The sequence below is a fragment of the Mirounga leonina genome, unplaced genomic scaffold (assembly GCF_011800145.1).
Source record: "Mirounga leonina isolate KUSES-001 unplaced genomic scaffold, KU_Mleo_1.0 Mir_488, whole genome shotgun sequence".
Taxonomy (NCBI): Eukaryota; Metazoa; Chordata; class Mammalia; order Carnivora; family Phocidae; genus Mirounga; species Mirounga leonina.
Window position 1 is genome coordinate 4,609,622 of NW_023270777.1, and position 24,098 is coordinate 4,633,719.

The 24,098-nt window shown below is 41.7% G+C and overlaps 1 protein-coding gene across 1 annotated transcript in view; it reads right to left on the reverse strand.

The window, feature by feature from the left end:
• Positions 1–8,227, reverse strand: part of LOC118000073 (myosin-2-like) — a 25,310-nt gene extending 17,083 nt beyond the window's left edge. Inside the window, exons 1-14 of the mRNA XM_034989610.1 lie at positions 8,162–8,227; positions 7,957–7,999; positions 6,181–6,404; positions 5,946–6,089; positions 4,169–4,325; positions 3,057–3,084; positions 2,862–2,976; positions 2,685–2,777; positions 2,222–2,285; positions 2,003–2,101; positions 1,275–1,378; positions 643–781; positions 178–296; positions 1–89 (exon numbers count right to left, since the gene is read on the reverse strand). The exon at positions 1–89 is cut by the window's left edge and continues 5 nt beyond it. Of these exons, the coding sequence (XP_034845501.1) occupies positions 1–89; positions 178–296; positions 643–781; positions 1,275–1,378; positions 2,003–2,101; positions 2,222–2,285; positions 2,685–2,777; positions 2,862–2,976; positions 3,057–3,084; positions 4,169–4,325; positions 5,946–6,089; positions 6,181–6,384 (1,355 nt within the window). The 5' untranslated portion in view covers positions 6,385–6,404; positions 7,957–7,999; positions 8,162–8,227. The remainder of the gene's footprint in view (positions 90–177; positions 297–642; positions 782–1,274; positions 1,379–2,002; positions 2,102–2,221; positions 2,286–2,684; positions 2,778–2,861; positions 2,977–3,056; positions 3,085–4,168; positions 4,326–5,945; positions 6,090–6,180; positions 6,405–7,956; positions 8,000–8,161) is intronic.
• Between the last annotated feature and the right edge of the window lie 15,871 nt (positions 8,228–24,098).

The window sequence follows — 24,098 nt, forward strand, 5'->3', positions numbered from 1 at the left end:
GTGTCCAGCTGCTGGTTGATGCGGGTGACCATCCACAGGAACATCTTGTCGTAGATGGCTTTGGCCAGAGCGCCCACAGCGTTGGTCACCTTGAAAAACAAAAATATATCTCTTGAGGTTATCAGAGGACTGCAGAAATGCTTGATTCCTGCCAGTGAATTTGAATTATGCACCTACCTGCTCTACAGTCTGGCCTTTGGTGACGTACTCATTGCCGACCTTGACCCTGGGGTAGCAGAGGGCTTTGAGCAGGTCAGCAGAGTTCAGACTCTGGAGATAGGCCGCCTTGTCAGCAACTGAAAGGATAAAGCAATGTTGTTATGGCCCAGAGCAACCCATTTTCTCAAAAAAATTTTTTTTAAGCTACAGACATTTTGTGCAGAGTTTTCAGAATATCTCTTTGAGCATTCTTTCCCCCTTTTTTCCCCCACTAAGTTCAAGATTTTCATTATGGGTAGTGTGCCCTAAAGAACTTCATAGATGATAGGAAACATCTAACTAATATGATGCTTCACATAGTATATTATCTGGATATACTTTAAAACTCAATTCTTAAAAATGACGTTGTCTTTCTAGAAAAACTCAAGTAACAAGAATGTGATTTTCAAACAAACAAAAAGTCAGGGATGACTTAGTTGGTACCTTCAGTGCCATCTGGCTCAGCCTGCTCCTCCCGCTGCTTCTGCTTGAACTTCAAGTTCCCATAATGCATCACAGCCCCTGTGAGCTTGTAGATGGAGACTTTCTCTTCATTAGTGAAGCCCAAAATATCAATAGCACTCTGCCAATATAACCAAGAGGATAACTGTTACGTTATGATCCATACATTTACTATTCATCATTCACATTCTGATTCCTGATATGTTGGTTAAACTGAGGAAACTATCTTTGCTGATGGGGGCGCAAGGAACTCTTTAGAGGCCAGCACTGAGCATTAGAACTATAGGTACAGACCCTCTAAGACTGAAAAAGTAAACTTAAGATAGAGAACAAGATAGTAAACTTAAGGAACTTGTTATTTTGAGAAGTGGTATGGATCTCATTCACGTAGATTACAAAAAAGTTGTTTAGATAAATTCAGAAATGATAGACCTTTGAAAGATTGTAAGGGAAAGTCAAGTGTTGTAGGACACATCTTCTGTTTTGGCTGACTCTAGGTGGCATATCTGTGCTCATCTTTTGAGCCCTCTCTTGCTATTTCTACTAGAAACTGAATATTTATCTGGAGGGACCATTGTTCTAACCCAACATCATCATTCTTGTGTTGCACTTACATCTGTTGCCATCAGCTCTTCTTGATCATCAATGCTAGCCACACTGATCTCCCCTTGACTGACAAATGGGTAGTCATATGGGTTGGTGGTGATCAGAAGCATTTCTAAGTACATGAAACAGAGTAAAGGTAAGCAGAATTATCCCCTTCATTAAAGCAAGAGATGGCTAGACAAATTCTAAGACACTTTATGAAGCCAAAGAAGATTATCACATACTGTGAAAAGTTACATTTACAAGAATGATCAGTATAGTGCTATTTAAAATCCAGGATTGGAAACAACCTAAATATTCTTTAAAAAGTATGGTTAAATAAATTAAGCTTATCTCTAGAATATAACACGATGCAACCATTAGAAATAATAATGTGGAGCTACGGTTGGTGACATGGAAAAAACCACAATACATTAATCCTCAATGAAAAAAGTACATCAGAGAGGAACATTGAAGTATGATTCCAGTTATCATATGTATGAGTATAAGTACAGAAAATGAGTAGAATGATATTCACCCAAGTGTTCACAGTGGTTATTTCATAGTGATAGGATTTGAAGCTGTTATCTTCAGTTTTCATTTTTGATTTCTATAATAAGCACACATAAACTTACGAAGCTACTTTCAAAATCAAGGTGGTGAACCTGACAAAATTCAGTCATGGAATACTAGGCTGGACTGTGCACGGAGAGGTGCTGGTGTAATCATTCTGGAAAGGGATTATGACATTTCTTACCAATTAGTTCTGGTTTCTTGTTCGATGTGATCTGATAAAAAATATGATAGCTCCTTTCCGCCTTAAGCTGGAAAGTAACTCTAGACTTCTCTAGCAGATCTGGAAGGAAACAATGAACAGAACAATGTAAAAATTCACGTGGGCTGCAGATTTTACTTTGGGTTGACTTTATAAGTTATAGGAAACAGAAATGACTATAAATGAGATCCAAGCACTCACATGTTTCAATATCAGCAGAAGCCAGCTTCCCTGTGGTGCCAAAGTGGATTCTGATGAATTTACCCTTGAAAGGAAAACTAATATTACTACTTGGTTTTCAAATCATATCAAATCTTTGAAAAACTCAAAATACTTGGACTGCCTAATGGGTTGATATTAAATAAATCCAGAGACTATTTATATGAGGCAGAAAAGGTATATCTCCTATTTTTTTAGGTAAAAGAATTTTATCTTTGATTTTCATATTATAAATAATCGTAGGTAATGACAAATGAGAAATAACTCAGATATAGGGTCACATATCTTTTTAGATGGGACTCGGATCCATATTATTACATGCTCAGAGGGAAAGGAGAGAGCCCGATGCGGTATAACATGAACAAAAAGATTCAGAGAGTATATTCGCAAACAACCCATACACCTTGACCAGTGAACAGTGTCCGTACCAGTGTCTGCAACTTACAAAGCGAGAGGAGTTGTCATTCCTTACGGTCTTGGCGTTGCCAAAGGCCTCCAGTAGGGGGTTGGCACTGATGATTTGATCTTCAAGGGTCCCCTGCAAAGGCAAGAGCGATCCTCACCTCTGGGGCTCCAGACTTCCCAAGAACCGTGAGAGTCTTGAGTCTGGCCCCAGACCCACCTGCATTTTGCCAGAGGTAGCTTCCTCCTTCTTCTTCTCCCCAGTGACTGCAATTGTTGCAAAGTACTGGATGACACGCTTGGTGTTCACGGTCTTCCCTGCACCAGATTCTCCGCTGTCAAATAAAAACTAAGTGAGATGAGGTTCCAGACGTGGCAACTATTGCAGCCATAAGAAAATATAAAATTTACTCACGTGATCAGGATTGACTGATTCTCTCGGTCTACAAAAGAGAAATCATAAACATTTAAGACTGTTTTTTTTTGGTATATTTGTAAATAGTAAAGTAAAATGGGATAAATTTAGTATTTTTCAGGCTGGACTTTGCAAACCCTAGGGCTTCGTGGGCCCTCGACCACCAGTCTTTTCCAATGCCCCTCCCATGCCCCCCACTACCTCCCCACACCACACCCCTGACTTCAGCACACTTGCATCCATTTAAATAGAACACTGGAACAAAGCAGCAGACCTTTTATTTGTAATATTCTGTCACTAAGGACATATCAAAAGTGGACTTGAGCCTTCGGTCGGGTTTAGATGACAATTCCAGTAGTGAATAGTGAATATTTGTTGTAGGTGTAAGAAGTCATGAAAATAGGTATTTTAGCATGTGGGATGGGGTAAATGTAGTACAGGTGGTAGCTTTGGAAGTAATCACGGCTTTAGTCATAGTTTGGGGAAAGGGTTGGTTTTACTGTTTTACTTTCTCTGAAGACGAATTCTCTAAGTCCTTTCCCCAACTAGCTTAGACTGGGCTGGCTGAGGCAGTATTCTAGGAAGAAGATTCATGGTATGGCTGTTTTAATACCAAATACACCTTAAAATCTGGAGCGTGTAAAGGTTGGCTCAGGGCAAAGGGCAATAGCATTTATGCCCTCCCTAATATAGAGAGGGCGTTTGTTGGTCATAGTTTCTGATGTTGAGGATAAGACCACAGGGGCAGATTTTACTCTTCTGGTTTTTGGCTCTTGGCAATGGAGGCACAGTTTGTATGTGTGATTGTGTGTGTGCATACACATGAACAGTGTTTATAATTCTTGCTCAAGCTTTTTTAGTTTCTGAGTCATTCAAAAGTAAATTCTCTAACTATGGCCAACCCCTATTGACATTTAAAAGTTGAAGAGACCATGAGCAATTGTGTGATGGTAAGGATTGCAAGTCATCTTTTACACCCCTTCCTTCCTGGACCACCTCCCTCGCCAATACACCAGCCTAACAGAAGGGCTCAAAGAGCGTGTTGAGACAGTTAGGGTCTCTTTCTCCTATGGTTCCAAAAAGATTACGCACACACAAAACATTTAACTCACCTGTCAGCATGAACTGATAGGCATTGTCGGAGATGGAGAAGATGTGGGGCGGGGCCTCCTGGCGCTTCTTGCCTCGGTAGGCACCCACCACCTCGGGGTTGTACACCGGCAGCCACTTGTAGGGGTTCACCGTGACGCAGAAGAGGCCCGAGTAGGTCTACGCAAGGGAATAAGAAAGAGCTTTTCCTGTTAGGTGTGCAATTCACTTGTTAAATGAATTCTGACTCAAAGGAGCACTTTAAGGAAGTACCCTACATTTCTTGAAGGCATCAGCATGAAAATTAGTTGGAATGTTCAACAGTGAGAGAGTAAAATCCTTGAGGGAAGGACTCATAATTTTGACTTTTTATTGCTCCTCTTGGGACTTATCACAACGATTTTCACATAGTTGGAGCTCCAAAGGTATTTTTTTTTAATGTGTAGTGTGAGACATTTTTACTGTATTCTAGGAGATATGCCTGTATTTCCTTTGCAGCATTAAGATCATTCAAATGCATGAAAATAGAAGTTTGGACACAACTGAAGTGCCCAACGGTATGGAAGTGGTTTGGTGAACTGTGGTAAATCTTAAGACAGTATGATGCAGGCATGTAATAAGGTAAACCTGAAAGGATCCAGCAATCCTGGGACAACATTTGCAGACTACTTATTAAGCTATAAAGACACAGAACACAAAATGATGTAAATACATTATGATTAAACAGGGAGCTTTTCAAAACAGGCACCGACCAGTCAGAAGGGATGCTGACCCTAATCACTAGAGACACCGGTGTGGGTGTTGTCCGGCTGAGCGTCAGCACTGGCTGAACTACATAAAAATGTCAATGTGAGGGATGCCTGGGTGGCTCAGTCGGTTAAGCGGCTGCCTTCGGCCCGGGTCATGGTCCCAGGGTCCTGGGATCGAGTCCCATATCGGGCTCCTTGCTCAGTAGGGAACCTGCTTCTCCCTCTCTCTCCCTCTGCTTGTGCTCTGTCAAATAAATAAAATCTTAAAAAAAAAATAAATGTCAATGTGATGTAATAACTTCAATTCTAAGATGTTCACTGGGTGTGTATTATGTGCCAGACCCCTGCAGGGCACCTGCAATGAAGCGTGAATGAGATGCGTTCCTGGGGAAGCTCCCGGCCTACAGTCTACGCAGGAGGCAGACATGTGAATGGATGGTGGTGGACAACCAAGGTCAGTGCTGTGGATGGGACAGAGACCATAGGACAGGGCATCCCACTCTGCCTGGGGAAGGTGGGAGGTTTCCTCGAGGGGGTGGCATTCATATAGAGGGGACCATAACACAGAGGTACAAATTGCTGTCATTTTAGAAGACTGAAAATGAGTGAAATTTCATCTTTAAAACATTATCTTTTTGTGTTAAAGTGTAAATGTATCATTTCCCTCTGGATGATTCTACAACTGGAATGGGAGGGGTGGGTAGAAATGTAGGCATGTGGCTGAGATATAAACAGTAGCTGCTCCAGTGTTTGCTCAGGGGACGTGTGGCAAACCCAATCCACGTGGATGATGACCTTGCCCGGCTTTGGATGGGAAGACAAAGGATGAAGTACTGGCTGTTGGGCTGTGCCTTACAACAGCAATAGTGAACCTTGTAACTTGTTAACTAACTAATGTACTAGCTAGTTAACATGTGTGCTGACTAGTTATACCACTAGTGAAAGCAAAATGGGTCACTGCTTTTGACCCATTTATACTACAGTGGAAGCGACGGGCTGGCCGGTGCAGGGTGATGGCGATAAAGAGCACTTGGGTGAGGGAGGCACTCACGTAGATCATCCAGGCTGCGTAACGCTCCTTGAGGTTGTACAGCACAGCGGGCTCGTGCAGATGGGTCATCATGGCCATGTCCTCGATCTTGTCGTACTTGGGAGGGTTCATGGGGAAGACTTGATCATCTTTCACTGTCAGAGTCTGATAAACAGGGAAGATAACGGCTCATGTCAACTGAGAGATGGAACGCAACAATTGATAAAATGTGGCCGGCTCCAGGGACTCTACTCACCGCTCCAGCTTCCGTCTTCACCGTCACTTTCCCTCCTTCTCTGCTCTGGATGGTCCCTTTCACAAAGGATTCTTTGGGCTCCGCCACAAAGACAGATGTCTTGGCATCAAAGGGCCTATTCTGGGCCTCAATGCGCTCCTTTTCAGACTTTCGGAGGTACGGAGCTGCCACCCCAAAAATGGCCATTTCCTGGTCTGAACTCATGGCTGCTGAACTCAGAGGTCCTAAAGGAGATGAGGCATTTCACATTAGAGATGCGGACTGTCATGTGTATCAGTATCTCTCTCTATATTGGTGGTGATAGTTCATGGAAACTCCACTGTTTGGAAATTTCACCAGGCAGGCCCCCTGTGCGCCATGCTGTAATTACTGAAACAAACATAATCCCAAGGTCTCAGATGCATCAAGGGTCACTGTGTAACCAACACTGTACTCAGGGCTTGACATGCACTATTTTCTTTCAACCTCCGAGACCAGCATTCTAATCAGGGAGGTGGCTGTGGTCTCCGCGTGCTGCCGAGGAGCTGGTGACCCTTGATCTTTTCAAGCTACAGTGCCTCCCTCATAGAAGAGGGATTACAATATCTGCCTTTCTTAATTTACAGCCTGTGAAATACTGGACAGATACTTTGGGGACAAAGTTACTTGAAGACTGAGAAAGCAGTTTGAAATAGTACAGGCTCCTGTCTCGATGGAAAATGCTATTTATTGTAATGGAAGAAAATTCCGTTTCTTGTCATGTACTGCAAAAGAACTTCATTTCCTCCTGTAGATATTCAGCCAGAAGTGCTCCAGGTCAGGCGTTTTGAGGATGATAATTTTGTTTACCTCTTTTTCTCAAGTTGTGTGCTTACTAGTGTTTGCCTAACATAATATCTTTGCATATTATTGTATCTTATGGTTGCCATATTAGCATCCAGTCAGTCGGTTAACCTAATTGAGGGTAAAAGCCATAGCAAATGTTATCCTCATTTTATTATTTTAAATTTATTGCATCGATGTTCAGTCGACATGCAGTGTTATATTATCCTCATTCTTCTGCACTGAAGGGCTCCCTTTGCCCTTCCAAATTTCCTGCTGGAGAATGCAGGTTTGGACTGCCCCATTCTCTGTTATGTGCAGGTTGCCAGCGGCATTGGTAGAATGAAAGGTTTGGCAAAGAATGCTACTCAGGCATTATGGGATTCAGTTACTTGAAAGTCGTTTTGATCAGCTACCCACCAGTGTCTCCCTCCAGAAACGTGGTGTGTAGTAGTTGGGCAGATTAATACCGATATGTGTGTAACAAAAGGTTCACAGCATCTTAATTTCATGCAACGCTCAGCATTGGGCAAGGTAACTTTTTATAAGTTTTAAAGGAGCTTAAGGAAGCTTTTTCCTAGGTACCTTCTTTCCTACTTGTTAGATATCATGTTTACTTAATGAATTCTAATAGCAGGATACATTTTTATCAAATTTGACATTTTTAGCAAGTGAATCCTATTGCAGATCTCTTTTCCCTATAGAATGATATTCTGTTAACAAACTAGCAATTCCATTAGCAGTTTTCTTGTTAAGATGCCCCCCACCCCCCGCCAACGCTTGCATCCTGAATGAATGTGTGTGCATTGTTCTGAAAAGCAAGGCTTCCTTCCCTCTCTCTCTAATACCTTTCCTGAAGTACAGTTATTAAGGTATTTACTGAGACCAGCACTTTCTTAAAGGTTGCTAAGTGACACAGCTCCATCCCAGAGGCTCTCACCTTCTCCTCCAGGGACTGGTTAGTCCAACCCTTACCTTGTTAGCAAGTGAGAAGATGTAGTCTGGAAACAAGGCAGTTCTATAAAAGAGAAGGGAAAAGCATTTCATTAGTTAACCAAAAGCACAACCCCCCCCCCCCAACACACACACAAAATCCAATTTGCGGCATTACTGGCTATTGTAAACAGAAGGCTACAAAAGTCATGGATGTAAAAACGTGCAGTATCCAAAGGAGCAGTACCCGAGCTAGCAGCTGCAGCCTACGCAGGACAGCGTGGCCAGTGTCCCTCTTGAAAGCCCGTTGCCCGTTCCCACTTACCTTGGAGCTTTTTAAAGCAGACCGAGTCAGCCTCATTCCAAGGGCTCTTTTATATGGATAGCTATGGAAACAATGCAGCTGCCTGTGCTTTCTCAAGTCAAAAGGAATTGTTTGGCAGAAAAAGTCTTGGCAGTCTTGTGTCCCTGCATAATTCTCTTCGTATTAAGAATGGTTGGATATAATTAGAAATATTTTTCTTATTGAGTATGTGAATAAATCTCCTATGGATAATTTGAGAAGATGATCTGAAAGGAAGGTTCAGGCTGGTGGATAAAGGCAGTGGAGAGGCAGCCAGAATTACTGGCTTCTCTCATAAATTCTGTCTGGCCTAGCTGGGCATGCCATTCAGGTTTTCCTTGCGTCACCTTTCATATTTCACATATTCAGTGATAGAAATAAAAGACAAATGTTTGTTTTGATTTTGCGAGGGTTAGTTTTCACCTGTTGATCTTTTCTTTCCAGCCCTGCAAAATTAAGTACCGTGTCTTCGACAGTTTAAAAGGAAGGAAGGTCCTCTACTTGTTCCAATATTCTTGTAGTTTTGGGGGAATATCCCGACTCTTTTCACTGTTTTGCTTTTGCCCAAACTGGTCCTCCATACAGGACGTTGTCTCCTGCCTGCCCAGTCGTGTAGCTTGCCTGCAGTGAAGAAGGTTGAAGATTTTCTAGTAGTGAAAAGTGCTTTTGGGGACTACTTCCCAACATTTTCCATGTCAGCACCACCAGAAAGTCATGATATATTAGTGTAGTTAGAGTAGAATAATGTGGACGTGATTTGGCTGTATCTGTAAAGGGCTTGGTAAGAACATTTCTTTATACTTCTTATATTTCTTTACGTTTCTTCGTGTCATTTAAGGATGAAATACATAGGATTAAGGAAAATATTAAATACTGAGTGCGTCTAAACAAGATATTTCTTAAACTTTTAAGGAGAAATTTCAGCTAGATTCCATGAACAGAACTTGTTTATATGTGACTTTATACTTGAAATTATGACACTCATGTCCTGATCAAAACTTTGAAGATACTAGCACACATTTGCGTTCTTGATAATTACCATCGTAGGGAAAGTTTTCGTAAGAAGGCAATCAAAATGTAAAACCATATATATATATATATATATATTTTGCGACTACCGAAATGATATGTTAACATTTTCCCAGCTCTTCTTTTTTCTTTACCGACAAATATAATGTTGACATTTCTAGGGTAATGAGAATAAGTTTTGAATCCACTTGAACTCTTTCTCTTTCATATCACATATTTCCAAAGACATTGAAGCTCTAATCTTCAAAAGTCTACATGTTAAAAGAGTCACCCTGCTGCTAGGTTGGTCACCACTCAAAGGGCACATCAGCCATGAATACACAGAAGTGCCTGATGGGTTCACGGTGTAAGATCTGGAGCTGCCTCCACCAAGACAGCCTTCCTGGCCTTCCAGCACTCCTACTCTGGCTGGCTGCACTCTGGGCTGCGTGCCCTGTCCCAGGCGTCCTGGAACACCAGCCTTCCCAGCATCTCCAAGGGTCTCTTGCCTGTAGCTGGCAGCATCACACTCCTCAGCTGGCTGCTAAAATAAATGTCCTCTTTGGTTCCACTCAGCACATGGTAAACACCCCCATTGTGCTTGCCTCCTTTGGGGATTGTAGGGTACACTGTCAGACTCTCACTCAGCCCAGGCCACCCTTTGAGGCTCCCCTGGGTAAGCTTCCCGTAGCCAGAGACCACCTCCCAATGCTCTGGCCTCCCAGCCCATCCAGCCACTTCCAGACTGAAAGGATCAACATTTTGTGGTACATCTGTAACTTTCTGATGCCAAGATACACTGGTTGGGCACCTCTGCTTTCAGATGAGCTGTGATTCTATTTCCTTATACTCAGCAGCCATTTTTGGTGCCCAAACCAATATTTTGTTGTTTTTTTAATTTATTTATTATTTTTTTTATTTTTAAATATTTTTATTTATTTATTTGAGAGAGAGAATGAGATAGAGAGAGCATAGAGGGGGGAGGGTCAGAGGGAGAAGCAGGCTCCCCACTGAGCAGGGAGCCCGATGCGGGACTCGATCCAGGGACTCTGGGATCAGGACCTGAGCCGAAGGCAGTCGCTTAACCAACTGAGCCACCCAGGCGCCCCCAAACCAATATTTTGATATTTTCTTACGCCATTCCTACTGCCCCTGCACATTATCTTTATGCATCATTAACTCTTTATTATTTTGTGTTTTTTGCAAAATGTCCTTCACTTTTCGGTCATCTCACAATGATATATTCTGCTTCCTCAGTTTGTAAAGTCCTTTGGTGAATACCATATTTAGATAGAGGCTGTCTAATATATTACTTTTTTGATGTAAAAAAGCAAATGAAATGCCTCATTCCCAATGGGTGAGAAATACACCTTCATTGTTCCCTGTGCCACTTGGCTCATGATTTGTGATTGGTAAATGTTCTCTGAGAACTAGGGCCTAAGGAATATGTCAGTCAGGATAATCTGCTTTTACACTCTGTGAATAAACCAAAGATGTACATTCACTTCAGGCATTTTTCTTGACTTCACCAATATTTTGACCCCTGCTCTAATGAGTCAGGGACTTTCTACTTTCCACTGCTTACTTACCTTTTGGGATATCTGTCACGTTTAGGTCTATTGACAACTCAGTAATAGAAGGAATTCAAGAATGAATACTGATCTGTGTAGGGCAAGGAAGTTCAAAGGGAAAGAGTAGCCACCGACCCTGTCTTCAAGAGGTTATAATCTAACTGAGAAACCAAAAGAGCACCACTGAAGTGGCTCAGGTCACCTTCAGAACAGGATGATAGTAGCTTGAAAAAAATGCAATGTACAAGTTCTTTGCAGGGAGGGAGCCATATTTTATGCATCTGTTTGATTCTTATCAACACCTAGAATGGTGGGAACATATGGAAGGTGTCCCCCAAATTCTGGTTTACAAATTTCAGATGGCCTAGGTTTCTTTATCTTGATCATTCTTGTCCCTGTCAACTGAAACTGGATCTTGGATTTGACTTTTGACTACACACCAACTGGGTATCCTTAGAAATTTACTAAAACTTCCCAAGGCTCTGTTTCCAGATCTATAAAATGGTTCCAAATCTATATAAGGGTTTTTGAGGAATAAATAAGATAATAGCATGTTTAGAAGCATGCTTAGAAGCATGAAAAACATATGGCACCCATTACTAATTCAATACATATTAACCATTTTGTTTACAATGGCCCCCATCTTTTGTTCGTTCTTACTCTGAACTTGGTTGTGGTGAAGTAGTTTCCTTCATTGCTTGTTTCATTGATCATTTCAATTACCCGGCAAACATTTGCAGAGCATTACCACATGCCAGGCTCTTAGGTGAGCTCCCCACTGCCACCATGGAATGCCGTCCTCTCTTTTGTATCATTTGTATGTTTTATGTATATTAAAATCCACATCGGGGGCACCTGGGTGGCTCAGTCAGTTAAGCATCTGCCTTCAGCTCAGGTCATGATCTCAGGGTCCTGGGATCGAGTCCCGCATCGGGCTCCCTGCTCAGCGGGGAGTCTGCTTCTCCCTCTCACTCTCCCTCTGTGCTCTCTCTTTCTCAAATAAATACATAAAATCTTAAAAAAAAAAAAAAAAGAACAGATGCAGTTGAAAGAAGTGTGACCACAGAATTAAAGAGATGAGAGATTAAGTCTCAGAAGAGTCGGAACCCAAGAGGTGAGTTTCCCATCGGCCATTTCCCTCTCTTTTCCATAGACTGGATCCCAGACCCAGCGGCTTGCCTGTCGAAAACCATGGGCATTGATGTTGTTTTCCAGTAGTGTTGGTCTTCTGATCCAAACTTAATATCTTTGCCCCAGCAGCCCCCATGTTTATTAAGGTCCCATCAGCAGGAATCTATATTTCCAAGTGTCCAGTGGTAGAATTTTCTGAGAATCTGCTTAATAAAAGAAAGATGCAAAATGGTTAGCAAAATGGGAGCGCTCATAATTTAAAGTTCTTGAGAGAAATGGTGAGGATCATTCAAAAGCCATTTAGAATTTGATTTTGTCATCTATTACATGGCTCTTCTCAGTAGTTGCAGATTGAGCTTTCAAATCGTATGTTACTCAGTCCGAATTTGAAATAGAGAGAGGGAAAGCCTGTGTCTGTGAGCACTCATGGGTAGAATTGTTCAGGAAGTTTCTGGGAATGTGCTGCACTAAAATGTAAGAATCCCAAGGCTTGTTGTATGCAAGGCATCCAATTTAGCCCTTAGGAGCGAGGAAGTGTGGACCACACTTGGTGCCAATCATCTCGCAGTTCTTCTAGCACAAAGCACATAATCTCTGGATAGATAAGGGAGTTTGGTGAGCTTTCATGGTGAAATCTGGGAGAAGCAAAACTAACTCCCTTAAGACTAAACCAATATTTGCTTTTTCTAGTTACAAAAATAATATAGGTAAAGGGATATTCTAGAAATTTGGAAAGGAACAACAAAAGAATGAAAGTCAAGGGAACGTACTTCTTAATGGTGCTTATAGAGAAAAAGGGACTTACTTCTGCATATCTCAGCATTCACTTACCAAGTTGTATCAGGTTAATTATCCAATTAAGAGATAAAATCAGTATGTGTATGGTCTCTATTTTCTTTCTGCTTATCAGATAGTAGGCATCAATACATGTTAGTTGAATAACTAAGGAATAAATGAACATTATTTTGCTAATGTCCCTATGTACATAACATGTTATAGCCTGTAAGCATCTTCTAGGCATTAGCTCGCTTTTTTCTTTTAAAGCTCTGGAATATGGATAGGGCAGATAAACTCTTCTCATTTTATATTTGAAGAAACCATGATCCAGAGGGGTGTGAAATGGCTTGCAGAATCAGAGTGGAACTCGAATAAAGGTTTTCTGCTCCACTCCCCATTGTTTTTAATGCCTAATATATGTAACTCTGACTGTTGCTCATTCTAGAAGTACTCTGACTCCTTTAGGTTGACCATTAGGATGTAAGTTAGTAAGTTGCCTCCTAGCCTCAACCAGGCATACTGCAATATTGTGCAGAAGGTAAGATGATGTACAAATAATATAGCTATAGCTATTCCAGAATGCAGGAAAATTTTAAGTATGGAGCCCCAGAAGAGAGGAAACCCTACCCCTTTGTGCTGATGGTGACGGTACATGCAGATTTCTTTAGTGAAGAGATGGCATCTGGTTGAGGGATCAGGGAAGACTTCATAAAAATGATATCTCTGATGGTTTGTGAAGGAATGGGCTGGGTTTGACAGGAGGAAGTCCAGGAAGAAAGGAGTTCTAGGTGAGGTGCAAAGAACGGGGACAGAAAGGAGAGAGGTGGAAAGAGGGGAAGTTTGAAGTCTGTTTTGGGAAGTGGGAGTTGTCTGGTCTGACTGGAGTCAACCCCATATATAAGGATAAGTCCAGAGGGACAGACTGAGACCACATGTGTCAGAAGCTGTTTCTATGACTAACTCTTTAGGAACAAAATATCCTGTCCCCAAACTGCAAACGAGGCTAACCAGAGCACCTGCTATACGAGCTTTTTGCCTTTTTTCTCGGACCATTTACCCCCCCCCCCCCCCCCAACACACACACCCAGTTTCCTTATTTTTTACTCAGTTCTGCACTCTGATTGGTTTTCCATCCCCATATCCACTGCTGGGCTCCTCCTCTGCCCTTGATCTCTCCCTCCCCTGACCTCACTAAATCATACTGTCAGGACACCCAATCCTTCACCCTCTCCCTTGACCATGCTCCTTCCTCCCACTGACCCCTCTTGAGACTGGAAATAGCTATGACTTCCACCAGCTCCTATGCTGCCTTCCCAAGCCCACCCACAGCACGTGATAGCAAAGGACCTTGAATGCCAGGCACAAGAGTGTGACTTGGATTGAATAAATATTTATCTCCCCAAATTTGGGGCTATTAACCAAAACAACATGGCCATGAATTTAGAATTCATGCTATACCTTTGAGCACTAAAATCATCCCATACGTGATTTAAAATAAAATCTAATGTTTGCCTTAGAAAATTTTATTTTACTCGATTGTAATGAGATTTAAAGTCAATTTTTAGGAATGAAAAAAAGTATTCAGTTAACCAAATCCCGATCTCTTTATCCTAGTGGTAATAAAAAGTCAATCAAAATAATTTTTATCCTATTGTGCCAAGATCATCCCTCTCAAAAACAAACAAAGAAACAAAGAAACTCAAGAACGAACAGGGAGCATGAGTTGGGGTTGGGATTGGAATTCTGATGGCCGAACAAGGAGAGATTTTTGCTATTTCTGGGATCTGGACATTTCAAGGAGACCCAAATGTGGATCAGCTCCCTCAAATCTGCTGCTGCTTCTTTGTGCCTTTGGCTTGTCCCAGTCCAACAACTGGTCCAGTGCACAGGTGTTGATGAAAACAAGGCTGCACTCCAAGGCTAAGGAGTATTTTTAGGTCTTGAGGAAGAAGGTTTTTTTATTTGAAGGAAAGGATGGTAATGTCATTCAGAGTCCCATGTGGAAGCTGGGACTTGGCAAGACTCGAAAAGCATACTTCAAAAGGACTGTGGTCAAAGGCCAAGCTTTGAGAGACCAAACGCTATGGAGACCCAGTTCTTCTGGTCTATCTGTAAAACTCGATAGCACGAGTTTGAGTGGATTTTCTCATTCCTTGGCCCTTTTATAAACTGTCCGTGAACACAGGCATTTGCTCTTTTCGATTGCCTTGTGGGAGGCTCAAGCCTGTATTCTTTCCCCTCTGAGCAATAGGAATAAAAATAACCCCCGAAACTCCTAAGATATGTCATAGCCTCCTGGGAAAATGTTAGCCGGTCAATCTCGAACAGTCCTCAAAGTAAACATGTGAAGAAATGATGGACTGAGGACCAGATGCCTGTGCATAAACATACATGTGGGTGCGGTGTATGTTTATGTACATCCAGCACGCATGCCTGTGCTTAATCAAAGGTGCCCTGTGCAGGGGGCACTTGGGTGGTTCAGTCAGTTAAGTGTCCGGCTCTTGGTTTTGGCTTGGGTCATGATCTTGGGGTTGTGAGATTGAACCCCGAGTTGGGCTCTGCGCTCAACAGGGAGTCTGCTTCTCTCTCTCTCCCCCTCTCTCTCTGCCCCTCCCTCCGCTCATGTGCTCTCTCGCTCTCAAATAAATAAATCCTTTTTTTTTTTTGAAGTGTCCTCTGCAGATAGGAGAAAGGCAGGAAATGCAGAGCTACCTGTCTTTCTTGGACTCCATGGGGTCTGGGTGGGGCAGCTAGGTGTTTAGAAAGGCCCTCCTCCTTGAGCGAATTCTAAGTTCAACAGTGATTCTAAGTTGGCATTCAGGAAAATCAATTATTTAAGTGAAATCAGACAGTTGAACTTCTGGAAACTGTCTTCAGTTGAATCTTGGGATGTTGGTTGAACTACTCAGGACCTGTGGGCAAAGGCTTACAAACAAAAGTCTTTACCTGTAGACTGCTTTTAACCGTCCCTGGTATTTGCCTCTTGGGGGAGTTCTTCCAAAAGCACCATAAACTGGCTTTCCTCACATTGTGTCCTTTGGACAATCAGTCCAGCACCACTGACAATAAAGGGATTTTGTGGTCACATAAGCTTGAGACGCACTATGTGCTGTGTCCTTCTCCTGAAGAGTGACCATACACACTGACATTGTAAAAGGTCTTAGCACAAGTCCGCCTTTATTGTTCTAAGTTTTTCACATATTTATTTAGCCATGGGCTAAATATTCTTTTCTATTTTGGACTTGCACCTTACTGCCAAAAGCAAGAAAGCATTAACACAACATAGAGCTATCTCTGAGGTCTATTTTCCTGAGTTTCTGTGTGGATAGGCCATGTCAGCATCATTTGGGAGCCTATTAGAAATGCAGATCTTAGGGTGCCTGAGTGGCTCAGTCAGTTAAGTGTCTGTCTTTGGCTCAGGTCATGATCCCAGGGTCCTGGGAGCAAGTCCCGCATCTGGCTTCTTGCTCAGTGGGGAGCCTGCTTCTCCCTCTTCCTGCTGCTCCCCCTGCTCATGCTCTCTCTCTCTAACAAATTAGTAAATAAAATCTTAAAAATAAAATAAAGTTTAAGAAGCCCTGATGTAGGTGTTCAGTCAAAAATGAGGCCAACTATTACCTTTCTTAGATGATAACTAATCCACCAATCCTTATGGATTCTCTTCTTGGTTTTTTAGGCCCCACTCCTCCAACTAATCCAGAATTAATCTACTTTTATCTTCAACCGGACACATGTCAGAATTACCTGCAGATACTTGGGTTCTATGCCTTAGGCTAGTGGTTGTTACCATGTGGTCCCCATACTGGCTGTATCAGCATCACCTGGGAATTTGTTAGAAGTGCCAGTTGTTGAACCTCATGCCAAACCTACTGAATCAGAAACTGGGGATGGAAGGGACAGCAGTCTGTGATTTTGATCCACACTGAGGCTTGAGAATAAATGCCCTAGGGATTCTGATTCAGAAGATACAGAGCAGAATTCAGAAAACCATATGGGAGAAGTACCGTTACTCAGTGAACTCCATGAATGGAGGTCAAGGGTACAGTCCAGTGTTGCCTACCATTGTATCTCCAGGGCCTGTCCCAGTACCTAGGACATGGTCAGGACTCAAAAATATTTGTCAAAAGAAAGAAAGGTGGGCGCCTGGGTGGCTCAGTCGTTAAGTGTCTGCCTTCGGCTCAGGTCATGATCCCAGGGTCCTGGGATCAAGCCCCGCATCAGGCTCCCTGCTCGGCGGGAAGCCTGCTTCTCCCTCTCCCACTCCCCCTGCTGTGTTCCCTCTCTTGCTGTGTCTCTCTCTGTCAAATAAATAAATAAAATCTTAAAAAAAAAAAAAAGAAAGGTGATTTTTGAAGTCCATTAATTCAGTAATGAGCAACTACACATCTGGGCATCTAGTGACTTTTACAGGAATTAGGTGCAACAAGCTCTTTGGTTGATGACTTTTCCCTTCAATGGTGCCATTTATGTCAAGAACAACAATTATTTAATAAATGATGCACTTGTGGCTCATCTAATAGCTTCAGCTAGTGATTTGGGTTGTGGGAGAATTTTGAAAAACAAGCCAAAAGGTCAGACTTTTCAAACCTAAGTGACTTCACAAAGTTAAATTTCTCATGATTTTTTTCTATCTGGAGAACTTGCCATGTTGAGCCCTCCAGGGTTTTCTGATCTTCCTGACTACAGCCAGTATGACATGAGCTCTTGCAGCCTACAGAATTAAGGAGGAAAATTCTGCATTTCACCCTCAGATATAAGTAGAATAAACTAAAGCCACAAAGGACTATAATTTCTAGAAGACTGTGATTTACATTCAAATAAAAGTGGTCAGAGAGCGTACTTTGCTCTTTAAATAGTGTGTCCTACGTGCAAGTCGTTGTTTAAGACAAATCTTCAGGGCACCTGGGTGGCTCAGTTGGTTAAGCGACTGCCTTCAGCTCAGGTCATGATCCCAGAGTCCTGGAATCGAGTCCCGCATCGGGCTCCCTGCCCTGCGGGGAGCCTGCTTCTCCCTCTCCCACTCCCCCTGCTTGTGTTCCCTCTCTCGCTGTGTCTCTCTCTGTCAAATAAATAAATAAAATCTTAAAAAAAAAAAAAAAAAGACAAATCTTCACTCTGAAACAGTATCCCTACTCTCCAAGAGCTCACAACCTGGAGAGATGAAAGCAAGAAGGAAGATAGCTAGAATCCTTCCTCTTCCTCTTTAGTGCCTGACAGAACCCTTATCCAACATTTTCTTTTATTTATTTATTTATTCGCTTGCTTGTGAGTTTATTGTCTTTCCCCATCACTAGAACGTAAACTCCAAGAATCTCATTCACCGTCCTATCTGACCAGTTAGGGTACTCCCTGGAGCATGGTGGACACAATAAGTATTTCTTGGATGAAATGCCAACAAAGAAAATTCAAAATTAAAAGTGTGCATTGCTTCTTTTTAAGTATTAGATCCCACGTTTAGGTCTGCATTTCATGTCCTCTGGTGAAGAGCCATGCTCTGGCTTCCCATGGCTCTGCGAGGTTCAAGTCTTGGTGCCGAAATTTACTGCCCTGTGGCCTTGACCACGTTGCTTTGCTTTGGACTGTCGCTTCCTTCCTTGCAGGACCGTGAGGACCGAAGGATAGAATGCAGCTTAGCACAGTGCAGGGCGAGTGGTCGCTGTTACGGACACAGAACATTTGAAGCTCTGTCTTCTTTAACAAAACTTTTTTTCAAAACGCAACTTTTAAAGCCTCATCCCTAGCTAGAAATTATAACTGAAAACAGAAACTACAGATGCTGGGTGGCAGTTGTAAAAAGAAGCCTTGAAGGGATGAGGAGCTGTTGACTCAGGTGGTGTGAGGATGAGCACTGAGCTAGCCATCACATCTTGTGGGAAGAAGACTAGCACATAGTTACGTAAGATTACAGTAAACCCATAGTTACTCTGTACTGTTCCACTCGAAGTTTAATTTCTAAGTCTCTTGGTTAAGATGAGCAAAGACATGTCCTATAACATTCCAGAATGTGTTTCTCCAGTTCTGAGGACTGTTGACGTACCACCTTGAAGCTACGGATGTTTTTATAAAAACAAACAAACAAAAAACCTACGTATGTTACATTTAAATGTTTTTCTTGTAATTCTTTGTAGAAAGCTTGTTAGTTCATTTAAAGTAGTAAACAATGTCATAAGAGGACAATTTTACTCAATGACCTTGTGATAATTAACTCACCGTGACTTCCAAATATAGCTCCAATTTATTCAAGCAATATTAAAGGACTGTAAGATTAGGAGCATAGCTAAAGAAATTCCCTTGTAGCAATGAGTAGTAATATTATGTAAGTAAAATACAGTGACTGACAATAATTTTAGAACCGAAGGCAGAATTCACCTTGGGAGTATTATTGTTTATTCTGTTGAAGTAATTTTGGATTGCATTTCTGTTATTTGAGGCATCAGTAATTCTAGCAAAAGGAGTTTTTATGTATGCATATAAATATATGTGTTATATTTATATAATCAGTAAGTATTTTTTACAACTATGTTTTTCGAACTGTCTTTCCCTTGCTGAACTGAGATTGATCTTTCTATGTGTTTTTCTAAAGAAGCGGCAATGTATCCTCTGGTGTATTCTGTGGAACGTACTTCTGATGGCTCAGGTACCTTACTTATGTGTAAGCACCCACCTCAAATGGTCCTGGAACTTGGTGAGAAACCATTGTCAGATCTCTTCAAGCCTCTAGTTTCTCATCTGTAACGTTAGAGTCATAGTAACACCTGTTCTGCTTTAAGGGTCAAATACAAAGCTGCGTGTAGAGGGCTTTATAAATGGCAAAACAGTATATATAATGATCTGTGTATGTATGTGTGTATACACGTAAACTATTACATGTGTATGTGTAAGCCGTTACTGCTGATGTTCCCTCATGGCTTGCTTGTATAGATCTCACAGGAAATGCTTATCAGGGGGTTTCAGTGGGTCTAGTTATTAGCTATTCTCCCTCTAAGCCTCACTTAGCAACACTGAATATGACTGACCTCCATGTTGAAGAGCTCGAGATAGAGCATTCTTTTCACACTGCCTTGGTTTCTTGCTTTCTCCTTTCTTTGGTTTTATTTTTCTTGTGACAAGTCTTGGAAAATGCAAATTTCTGAACTTGCAAAGCCTGGATCTTAACCGGAAGAGTCTTCTTATTCCTCGACAACTACTTCTTACTGGGGAACTAGGGCCCTAGATGGCAAAGGGACAGGCCTGGCCTGACCGAAAAGCCTTGCTTGCCAAGAGGGTCTGGCAGGCACCCTGGCACAAGTGTTCCTTCTCTTGTGACCGCCGCTCACCAACTGGACTGAGCCTTTCTCAGACTCCCATGGCTCCTTGCGTTGGTTACATAGTGAGGAAGTCAGTCAGTTTGTTAACAATAAATACTACCTTGCTGTGTGCAGTGATAAGGCTTTAAAAATGAAGTACGTAGAATAGAAAGTGAAGGCTCTCCTCTTTGCCTTCTGTTCCACGATTAGTAGTTTGGAGCCTGGCTCTCCAAATCACATTGTGTACATTTTAATATGCAACCCAAAGATCTTTTTTAAAAAATTTTAATTTATTTATTTGAGGGGTTGGAGAGAGCACGAGCAGGGGGAGGGGCAGAGGGAGAAGCAGACTCCCTGCTGAGCAGAGAGCCTGACTCAGGGCTCTATCCCAGGATCCCAGGATCATGATCTGAGCCAAAGGCAGATGCCTAACTGACTGAGCCACCCAGGCGCCCCCAAAGATCTTTTTTAATAAAGAAATCATTTTCTACATTTAGCTTTGCATTGAAAAAAACTTTTCATATCAGAACATACATTGATATACCTATTCCATAGTATGAATATATGTCATTTAACTTCTGATGGCTCTTTCTTTCTCTTTCTTCTTTTTTCCTCTCTGATATTACAAACGATGCTTCAGCAAACATTCTTGTAAACACACATACATGCACATATTTCTGAAGAACACTTTTTTTTTAAAAGATTTTATTTGTTTATTTGACGGAGAGAGAGACAGCGGGGGAGGGAACACAAGCAGGGGGAATGGGAAAGGGAGAAGCAGACCTCCCGCCGAGCAGGGAGCCTGATGCGGGGCTCGATCCCAGGACCCTGAGATCATGACCTGAGCCAAAGGCAGACGCTTAACGACTGAGCCACCCAGGTGCCCCTGAAGAGCACTTTTATAATCTTGTTTCATACAGTTAGTTCTTTAATGCAGCTACCATTTATTTTTATACATAATGTGATGTAACTATACTTTAAAAGAAATGGATGCCCATTTGTTCTCAACCATTTATTGTATAGTCCAACCTGTTGGTCTAAAATGTTAACTTTACCATAAACTAAATTTTCATGTACACCTGCTTCTGATTCTTCCATTGATTTGTCTCTCTACAGATCAGTTTTTCTGTACCAAGCAGTTATGATAATCTTACAGAACGTTCCAGTTATGATAATCCTATAAGATATTTTCGAATCTGGTAGATCAAATTTTCAAATGTTTTTCTGCTTTTAAATGTTTCCATTATCCTCCTACATTTTCTCTTCTGGCTGACCTTCGGTATCAGCTTGTCAAGTTCCATTTTAAAATTACATTGGATTTGGGGTGCCTGGGTGGCTCAGTTGTTTGAGTGTCTGACTTTTGATTTTGGCTCAGGTCATGATCTCTGGGGTGGTGACATTGAACCCCATATCAGGCTCTGTGCTGGGTGTGGAGCCTGCTTAAGATTCTCTCTCTCCCTCCCTGTCTGCTCCTCCTTCCCTCTCTAAAATAAATAAATAAAAATAAATAAATAAACAAACAAAATTGCATTGGATGTAAAAATTAGCATATGGTCAAATTGTATAGTTCTGTGGGTTTGGCACAAGCATGGATTTGTGGAGGCACCGTCACAGTCCATATACAGAACAGTTTCATCTCCCCAGAACTCCCTCCTGCTACCCCTTGGTTGTCACACCCTGCTCCAAACCTGACTTCTGGCTACCACCATCAATTCCGTCCCTAAAGTTTTATCTATTTGAGAACGTTATGTAAGTAGAATCCTCTAGTATGTAGCCTTCTGAGGCTCACTCAGCACAAAGCCTTTGAGATTCATCCAAGTTCTTGAGTTTGTTCCTTTTTATCGTTAAGCAGCACTGCATTGTATGGAGGTAGCACGGCTCACCCACTCCTCCCTGCTGAAGGACAAACTACATTGTCTGTAGTTTGGGGCCATTACAGATAGAGCTGTCTTAAACACTCATGTACAGATTTTTGTGTGAGCAGAAGTTTTCATTTTTTACGGGTAAATACCAAAAAGTGAGATTGCTGGGTTGTATGGTGAGTGCATATTTAACTGTGAAAAAACCTGCCAGACTGTTTTCCAGAGTGGCAGTGCTGTTTTGCACTCCCACCAGCGATGACAGAGAGTTCCATCTCCTCAGCATCCTCGCCAGCACTGCTGTTGTCAGTTCTTTCTACTGTAGTCATTCTGATCAGTGCGTATTGGTATCTCATTGTGGTTTCAGCCTGTGTTTCCCAGTGGTTCATGGTGTTGAAACCTTTTCATGTGCTCATTTGCCGTCCTTGTCTCCTCTTTGGTGAAGTGTCTGTTCAAATGTTTTGCCCATTTTTAAAATGGGTTACTTGTTTCCTTACTATTGAGTTTTGAGGGTTCGTTGTGAATTCTGAATACAGATCTGTTGTTGGCAGGGATGGCTCACGGGAGTGTGACCTGCGCAGTCACACCGCCCCATGCTCAGAAGGGTCCCCCGTTTCATTTGACACTCTACTGTCACAGTTTGAAATTCTTAATAATTTTCAACAAAGGGTCTCACATTTCCAGTCCGTACTGGACCCCAGGCATTATGTAGCTGGTCCCTGTGTGTTGGATTGTGTGATTTGCAAATACTTTTTCCCAGCCCACAGCTTGTTTTCTCATTCTCTTAGGAGTGTCTTTCTCAGAGCAGAAGTTTTAAATTTTGGTAAAATCCAGTTTATCTATATTTTTCTTTGATAGATTGTGTTTTTGGTGCCATGTCCAAGAACGCTTTGATCACAAAGACTTTTTTCTTCCATTATCTTGTAAATGTGTTACAGTATTATGTCTTACATTAAGATAAATGATCCACTCTGTGTAAACTTTTTTTATGGTAGATGAGATTTAGGTTTTACATCGGAACTTTGGTGATATATTTAATTTATAGATTAATTTAGGAAGAACTGACATCTTTACAATGTAGCAGCTTTATATTCAGGAACATGATGATGTGTCTTTCACTTATGCAAGCCTTCTTTCATGTCCTGTAAAGTTGCATAGCTTTATTCATATACAGTTTGCACATTTTAATATTTATTCCTAGGTATTTTGTAATTTTTATTGCTACTTGATATATGAGACTTGTTTTCTATTATGTTCTCTATTTCTTTATAGTTGATGAACAGAGTTGAAAAGAAAGCTGTTGTTTTTTGGTTGATCTTGTGTCACAGCTACTTCCTAAAGGGTCTTGCTAATTGTTTGCTTTAGGCAGGTTCCCAAGTTCTCAAGGAGATGACTTCTTCCCCTCACTTCCCATCTCTCCCTTTGTGAACCTGAGATCGCTGTGGGGTCGGGGGTTGGTCAGAAGAGCCCCCCACTATTGCTGCAGGGTGCTGAGTGCTGTTGTTCTCAGTGGTGGGTTTCAGGAGCTAATGGCCTCAGACAAACAATGAGCGCATTTCATCAGTTCATATTTATTCAGATGCAAGGAAGAGACTAGTTAAGAGGCATTAACTTTTTAAAAAATATGGTTTATTTTTCTCATGCAACAAGAAATCTGTGCAATAATGCCATTGGGAATCCAAATTCTTTCCTTTTAGACTTTTTTCAGAATAAATTTTTAGTTTGGAATTAGTTTAGATTCACAGGGAAATTGCAAAGAAAGCACAAAGAGTTCTCATATACTCTTCACCCAGTTTGTCCTAATGTGAACATCTCCTATAATTATAGTATATTTGTTTAAGAGTAAGAAGTTAATGTGGGTTCATTATGATTAATTGAACTACAGACTTTATTGAAATTTCATTAGTTTTCCCACTACACGTGCTTGTCCTGTTCCAGAATCCAAGCCACAGTACCACATTGCATTCATGGCCTCATGTCTCCTTAGGCTCCTCCTTAGCTGTGACAGTTTCTCAGTCTTTGCTTGTTTTTCATGACCTTGGCACCTTTTGAAGAGTACTGGTCTGGCATCTTCTTAGAATGTTCCTCAGTTTGATTTTTGTCTGATGTTTCCTCATACATAGTCTGGGGTTCTGGGTTTTGGGAAAGAATACCACAGGTCTGGAGTGCCCTTCTCAGTGCATCAGATCAGGGGGTACGTGATATCAAC